Genomic DNA, 8,742 nt, shown 5'->3' with positions numbered 1-8,742 from the left:
TTTTGAATGTCCACAATCTGAGTTTTGTGTTCACCCATTCTCTCTCTCTCTCTCTCTCTCTCGCTCTCTCTTTCTCGCTCTATGTTTCCCTGTCTCTTTTCTTATTCTTCTATCGCTTATTTATATTTCTGATATGTATGTTATATCATTCCCCTAACGGAACAAGTATATTATGAGAATGTTTTAAGAATATCATAACCGTATATGACTAATATTTTTGGATACACACACGTACATACTCGGTCAATGATTCATCTCTCTCTAGATATAATGAATTACTTTACTTTCTTCTACAAGAATCACATATGTGTGAGTTATACTTTATAGCTATAGTGTTTCTCGCTCCTTCTTGGCCACTGCATTAGACTAAGGATCAAGGGTTAAAACTTTGTTTTCATATTTTCTCAATTCTCGAAAGCTTTATTCAAGTTGCGGAATCCCAAGGGACTCTCTTCAAATGACAAAAAATGATACTACACTTTGCTGTTAGGAAAATCTATTGAGCTCACTATACACATCGAGAGATAATTTGTTACTGTGGGTGGTTTTCTTTTATGAACCATTTGGTGTAAATTTTCTCACGAGAAGGAGAAACGCCGCGCCTTCGCCTAGCAGCGATCTCGCGAACTATATATATATATATATATTGTTATAAGATCTTCTATTTTATATATATATATATATATATATATATATATATATATATATATATATATAAAATAGAAGATCTTATAACAATATTCTCAGTATATTATGTACGGTATATATATTTACAGTACGGTAATCAAAATAAAGAAATTATTTCGTCATTTTTGGTGACGTTACATTTTTGACGCTAAAAATAAACTTTAAACATTAAAAGATATTTAGATTGCAAAAGTAAATTCTAAGAATGTACGAAAAATAATATACTAATTTAAATATAACAAGTCCGTTCTAATAATATACGAATAATGATATATTATAGAAGATATTATGAGTATTATGAATATTTTCAGTACATTATATACGGTACGTATGTTCACAGTATGAGTACAGGATATTCTAATGATATCATGTTCTATGTGGGATAGTGCTTGAGCAAGTGCGGGACGCTCTAGAAAAACATAATAGTGTGAAAGTGAACACTGCGTTTAACGGCATGTTTGTAACGGGTGATAAACGTGCGAACAAAAGTATAAACACAAAAAATTGCGAACTATTTCGAGCGTCAGATTTGGACGAGTGGTATGAGCGACGCGTTATCGAGCCCACATTAGCGTCGCTCGAAGAGTTTCAAGAACGTAATAGCGGATGGGCGCTATCGCGAATTCTCAATTTGACTCTAAATATAAATAAGTACAATCCTTTACATGCTGGGTGTCACGTGACATTACCGCGAGAAATAATGATAAAACGTGCGGTAGTGAACGTTAATTCAAAGGATAATGCATGCTTTGCGTAGTCAGTGGTCGCCGCGCTACACCCTGCCGAAAGAAATTCAGAAAGAGAATTATCATATCCGTATTATGCAACAGTTCTAAAGTTTGACGACATCGAGTTTCCTGTTATACTAAAGGACATTGGAAAATTTGAGAGTCTTAACAATGTATCGATCAACGTCTACGGGATCAAAAAGGAAATGGCGATGTTAAAGATTCTTCCGCTGCAGCTCTCCAACGACAAAAAAGAGAGGCATGTCAATTTATTATACTTGCAAAATCTGCGCGAAAACAGCGTAGGTCATTTTGCATGGATAAAAAATCTGTCCCGCTTCGTCAACTTCCAACTAAGTAAAAAGGAGCACAAGAAATACATTTGCGATCGATATGTATAATACATTAAAAAATTCACATGATCTAGCAAAAAAAAAGTAATTAAAAATGTTTCCATTATTTTTTACAGGTGCTTGAACTATTTTTCATCGTGCGAGAGGTTGCAATCACATGATGTGGACTGCCAGACGATGAACGATTGCGCCATCACACTGCCCGCTGAAGACAAGTGGTTGAATTTCCGAAATGTAAACCACAAGGAACGACTGCCCTTTATCATCTACGCGGACCTTGAGTGTGTGCTACGGAAGACGCAACACGATACAGAGCAAGCGTCGTATACATATCAACAACACGAAGTATTAAACATCGGATACTACGTGCGATGCTCGTACGACGACGCGTTATCTACGTTTAGGTTTTGTCGCGATAAAGATTGCGTCGCGTGGTTCACGAAACAACTCGAAGAATTAGCGCATAATGTTAAAACTTGTTTATTCACTAATGTCCCCATGGAAACGTTATCGAAGGAACAATTGGAGGCATACCGTAGCGCGACGCGGTGTCATATCTGCGATAAGCCGTTTGCGCCAAACGATACGCGGGTGCGCGATCATTGTCACCTGACCAGTCGTTACCGCGGTCCAGCACATTCTCTTTGTAATCTAAATTATCAAAATGTATTATATATGCCAATTATTTTTCATAATTTATCTGGATACGATTCACATTTCATTATTAAGAAAATAGCCACTGCGTTCAAAGAGAAGACCGACATACTTCCCATCACGAAAGAAAAGTACATTTCTTTCACAAAACATGTCATAGACACAGCCGATAAATTAAATCCACACAATTACATAAAACTACGGTTTATAGATTCATATAAATTTTTAAATACTAGTCTCGAAAAATTGGCATCGTTTCTAGGCAAAGAAAAATTAAAAATTGTACATTCCAAATTTTTACACTTGTCTGACAAGGATTTCGATTTATTGACACGAAAAGGTGTATTTCCATACGAGTACGTGGATTGCGTGGACAAGCTGCAGGACATGTGTTTACCGCCGTGCGAATCATTTTTCAGTTCCCTGACCTCTGGTACTGTATTCGAGAGCGATTACACACACGCCGAGAAGGAAGCGATTCTTCATTCGAACATTAGGTGAATATAGTGATCTATATTTGAAAACAAATGTTTTATTATTAGCTGATATTTTTGAAAATTTCCGCGATAAATGCTTAGAAAGTTATGGTTTCGATTCCGCACATTATTACACTCTCCCCGGATACACGTGGGATGCTATGTTAAAATACACCAACATCACTTTCAAACTGCTTACTGACATTGACATGGTAATGTTTATAGAACGCGATATACGCGGTGGCCTCAGTCAATGTTCAAGTAGATATGCACAGACTAACAATAAGTACATGCAGACGTACGACCCATCGAAACCATCCTCATATCTTATGTATTTTGACGTCAATAATTTGTACGGATGGGCAGTGTGTCAACCGTTGCCCTATGGAGAATTTCAATGGGTCAAAGATGTCTCAAATTTTGACGTGTGTGCGATCGCTCCTGATTCACCAACAGGATACATTCTCGAAGTTGATCTTCACGAGAGCACACTGACTTACCTTTCTGCCCGACACGCGATAAACCACCAGGCAAGCGTAAATATGAACTTTTAGCGACATTGTATGATAAGAAACATTACATTATCCACTACCGTAACCTGCAGCAGTGCACGCGGTAGCGTCTTCGTATTATACGGTCTTCATATCGCGAAGATACACCGTATATTACAATTTGCACAATCTCCATGCCTCTGTAAATACATAGAGTTAAACACACAATTCCGAACCATTGCTAAAAATGATTTCGAAAAAAATTTGTATAAGTTAATGAATAATGCGGTGTTTGGTAAAACCATGGAGAATGTGCGCAATCATGTTGACGTTAAGTTGTTGACGAAATGGGCAAGGTGGTATGTTGTGGAGGCGATGATCGCGAAACCAAATTTTCATAGTCGAAGTATTTTTGCGGAAAATTTAATCGCCGTTGAACTTAAAAAACTCGAGGTAAAATTATATAAGCCGATTTACGTAGGTATGTGTATCTTAGATATTTCTAAGATGTGTTGTTCAAGATCGGAATTAATGCTCGGAATCGAAATTATTGTGCACGGAGCTTAAATCAGCGGTGGCCGTGACCCCATATAGGTATTTGTTTTAAAAGTCCGGGAATCATACATGATTGCCTAATAAGGAAATGTTTAAAGTACGCTTTTGAGTTACCCGGCAACGGAAAGATGCTCCGAGCTTCATTCATTGCCACCTCGTTTCTTTTGTCTATCATTCGCGTCGTTTTTCATTCATTCTGCCGTAAGAATCTATCACGTCCGCATCGTGACCACTTCGCTCTTCGCGACCGCATCGTTCTATCGCGACCGCTTCGCTTCTCGCGTAATTCAATCTCGCGGCATAAGTGTCTGATTTATTAAGTGAAATTTTTAAATAAATAATTGTTATTAGAAAAGAAACTGTTGCAATTTCCCCTTCGTTCGTTCGAGTTTTCTCGGCCCTTTTCACACGCGCTCATACCTCGCGCACATTTTTTGGTCCTTCGAGCCGGATTCTTTACGTAAGTGAAGTGCGTGCCACAAGTGAGTGCTGTGATCAAGAGAAATTCGGAGAGCATTGAAATGGCAGCCGCAGGATTGATCCGAAGCCAGCGAGCGTTACACGGGCGTATCTCGCGCACCGTGGATAATCTGAAGAAACTCGGCCAGGCGAATATCACGACGGGAGCCGTCGAAGCTCGTTTGGCAGGGTTGGAGAAGTACTGGTTGACCTTTGAGAGCCAGCACGAAACACTTCTACGAGAACACTGGGATACCCTCAGCGAGGACGATTACGTAACCGGAGATTTTATCTCGATAGTCGAGGAAGCGTATTACGTCAACAAGGGCATCCTGAACGACTTCGCCGCTCAGGCAGCGCGTTCCGGAGAAGCGAGCACCTCATCGACGACCACGGTTACCGTCAGCGAGGGAACCTCGCACAGGACGACCTTACCACGTATCCAGCTACCGCAGTTCTCCGGAAAATATAATGAGTGGAACTCCTTTCGAGACCTCTTCCTCTCGATCATGGGACAGGATGTCTCGACCTCATCGGTGGAGAAACTTCACTATCTTAAGACGTGTCTCAAGGGTGAGGCAGCATTACTCATCCGCAACGTGCCGACGACGGCGGAGAACTTCGAGCGCGCTTGGAACACTCTGGTACGACGATTTGAAAACAAGCGGCTACTGGTACGTTCTTTTCTGAGCAAGTTTCTCGCATTGCATCGAATAAAGGGTGAGTCAGCCTCAGAACTGAGTAATCTATACAATCGCGTTCGAAGCACGGTGGATTCGCTCGAGAGTATCGGACGACCGGTCACCAGTTCGGAAGATTTCTTTGTGCATTCCATTGTTGAATTGCTCGATCCGCATTTGCGACGCGAGTGGGAGAATTCTATAAACGACTCGACCGACCCACCGTCATATATCGAACTGCAGCGGTTCATCGAAAGCCGGCTGCAGACTCTCGAGGCGTTGCAACCTTCAAAATCGGAAATCGGCGGTACCAAGACGGGTTCGACCGCGGCCCGTCAATCGCGAACGCTGCATACGCGGCAGCAAGAAGTTAAACGCGGCCGCTGTTCCATGTGTCGTCAGGATCATTTTACGATGGCCTGCGACACGTATAAGTCCAAGACCGCCGTCGAACGGAAGAAACTCGTCGAAGCGAAAGATTTGTGCGTCAATTGCCTCGGCCGGCACAAGGTCAGCGAGTGCGCTTCGACGAAACGCTGCGCATCCTGTAACGAGCAGCATCATTCGACGATGCATGACGCTTTCCGCCAGAGTGAGGCTGCACTCACAACTGTACAACACGCGCGTCATCCGCCCGAGAGACCGCTTACGCGGCTCCTCGCTACCGCGCGCGTCCGCGTTGCCGATTGATTCGGCTACCTTCACGTTTTTCGCGCGCTCATTGACCAGGGCTCCGAGTCATGTCTCGTTACGGAGGCGCTAGTTCAAGGTTTGCAACTGCCGCGAACTCGGGCTTCCGTAGCCATATACGAGGTCGGCAGAGTTCAAACGGGAAGCGCTCGAGGTCTCGTCACACTGCAGGTCTCCCCGCTGGAAAAGGGGCCCACGCTGTCCGTTCCTGCGTTGGTTTTCCCTCAGCTCAGCATCTACGAGGGAACTGTGGAAGCGAGTACCAAAACCTGGAATCATTTGCACGGTCTGGAGCTCGCGGATCCGGAATTCTTGGCGACCGATCCCGTCGACCTCTTGCTGGGAGTGGACTTCATTGCCCTTACTCTTCTCGAAGGAGTGCGTAGAGGGGGACCCCAAGAGCCTGTGGCGCAGCAAACGACCTTCGGTTGGATGCTGTTTGGGCCTACCGGCCAAGCTGAGCCCGCGTGCCGCGTTGCCGCCAATACCTGCCGGGTGGAGGAGAACCTGACCGCTCTTGTTTGCGATTTTTGGAAACAAGAAGAGCTTCTCTCTACTACGCCTCCGCTTTCCCAAGAAGACCGTCAGTGCGAGGAGATGTTTCGCCTGACTCACACTCGCACGGAAGAAGGACGCTATGTTGTCCGACTTCCCACCAAGGAGCCGCTACCGGACTTCACCGCTACGCGCATCTCGGCCTTGCGCGTGTTTAAGAGCATGGAGAGACGGTTCGCCCGAGAGGAACGTTTCCACCATCTCTACCGAGACTTCATGACGCAATACCGAGAGCTGGACCACATGTCTCGCGTTGTCCAGGAGGAGGGAACGAGCCGAGTTATTAATTATCTTCCTCATCACGGAGTCATGAGAGAGGCGAGTGCGACAATGAAACTCCGCGTAGTGTTCAATGGCTCAACCCCCACTCCTGCTGATTGCACGCTTAACCAGTGCTTAATGACCGGCTAGAATCTATTGCCACCGCTGCCGGAAATTATTCTACGCTGGCGGCAACACCGCTACGTCCTGGCCACGGACGTAGAAAAGATGTTTCGGCAGATCGTCGTTCATCCGGACGACCGCGATCTGCAGCGCATCCTCTGGCGTGATGCGGCGACGGACGACATCGCTGAGTATCGTCTCAATACCGTGACGTACGGCCTTGCCTGCGCTCCCTACCTGGCCATGCGCACCTTACACCAGCTGGCCGACAACGTGCTGCCGTCTTGGAACGAGACGTCTACATGGACGATGTGCTCACCGGCGCCGCTACCCTTGAGGAGGCCTTGGAACTCCGTCGCCAGCTGACCGATCTTTGCACGGCGGGCGGCTTCACGCTACGAAAATGGTCGGCCAATGACCTTTCACTGTTGGACGGCGTGCTGACCACTGCACAGTGGTCCAAACGAACAATATACTGTTCAAAATAGGCTACAGGTCGTATTTTTTAACCGATTTGCATGATCCTTAGACAGAAATACTCGGAAATAAATTCTAAAGAAAACTGTGAGAGCCGATTTTTTAATTTCTTTGTTTATGCAAAAATATTTAAATAAATAAAGTGATAAATTAACATTTTTCAACTCAATTATTCTTTATCTGGCTACAAACAAGATTTTGTGTTTTGTATTTGGTTTGTGCGTGTGCGTGTGTGTGTGTGTGTGTGTGTGTGTGTGTGTGTGTGTGTGTGTGTAATGGAGATCAGGACTCTGAGGTTCGTCAATTCCCCAGTATTTTTTGACTCCAAACCCTCTCCGTTACATATGTGTGTGTGTGTGTGTGTGTGTGTGTGTGTGTGTGTGTGTGTGTGTGTGTGTGTGTTGTAAACAATTTTCTAACTTATTTCTACAAAAGAAATGTTTTTTGAAATATTTCTATCTTATTGTATTCAACAATATCAAATAAAAACTGACTGATACGAGTCAGCTTTCATTTGATATTGTTGAATACAATAAGATAGAAATATTTCAAAAAACATTTCTTTTGTAGAAATAAGTTAGAAAATTGTTTACAACACACACACACACGCACGCACACACACATATGTAACGGAGAGGGTTTGGAGTCAAAAATACTGGGGAATTGACGAACCTCAGAGTCCTGATCTCCATTACATACACACACACACACACACACACACACACACACACACACACACACACACACATGTAACGGAGAGGGTTTGGAGTCAAAAAATACTGGGGAATTGACAAACCTCAGAGTCCTGATCTCCATTACACACACACACACACACACACACACACACACACACACACACACACACACACACACACACACACACACACACACACACACACACACACACACATACACACACACACGCACACGCACGCACGCACGCACACACACGCACACGCACAAACCAAATACAAAACAAAAAATCTCGTTTGTAGCCAGATAAAGAATAATTGAGTTAAAAAATGTTAATTTATCACTTTATTTATTTAAATATTTTTGCATAAACAAAGAAATTAAAAAATCGGCTCTCACAGTTTTCTTTAGAATTTATTTCCGAGTATTTCTGTCCAAGGATCATGCAAATCGGTTAAAAAATACGACCTGTAGCCTATTTTGAACAATATATTGTTCGTTTGGACCACTGTGCACCGGATGAAACGGGAGCTCCGCGATTGGCATCCTCAGGAGGCTCACTCCGCCCTTGGCGCACCCAAGAACCGATGACTTTTCGTTCTCGACCCAGCAGATCTCCATAGCGGGATTCACCAAGCGCTCCGTGTTGTCGCTCACTGCTCGGCTGTTCGACCCCCTCGGATGGCTGGCCCCGACGGTGGTGAGTGCCAAAATCGCCTTCCAGAGCACCTGGCTGCTGCAGTTGGGCTGAGATGACACTCTGGACGAGGACTCCGTGAAATTTTGGCAGCGATTCCGAGACGAGCTGCCGCAGTTGGAGACGATTCGAGTGCCACGCTGGATCGGCGTTCTCAACACCA

The 8,742-nt window shown here is 44.2% G+C and overlaps 1 protein-coding gene across 1 annotated transcript; it reads left to right on the top strand.

Annotated features, from left to right (window-relative positions):
- Window positions 1-4,465: 4,465 nt before the first annotated feature.
- On the top strand, window positions 4,466-6,739 carry LOC118647509. The gene is made up of 2 exons (XM_036292552.1): window positions 4,466-5,695; window positions 5,813-6,739. The coding sequence occupies exons 1-2, from the start codon at window positions 4,466-4,468 to the stop codon at window positions 6,737-6,739; spliced, it is 2,157 nt and encodes a 718-aa protein (XP_036148445.1).
- The last annotated feature ends 2,003 nt before the right edge of the window (window positions 6,740-8,742 follow it).

The sequence above is a fragment of the Monomorium pharaonis genome, chromosome 10 (assembly GCF_013373865.1).
Source record: "Monomorium pharaonis isolate MP-MQ-018 chromosome 10, ASM1337386v2, whole genome shotgun sequence".
NCBI classification, from domain to species: domain Eukaryota; kingdom Metazoa; phylum Arthropoda; class Insecta; order Hymenoptera; family Formicidae; genus Monomorium; species Monomorium pharaonis.
Note: the sequence above shows the minus strand (reverse complement) of the source record. Positions and strands in the feature narration are given on the sequence as shown.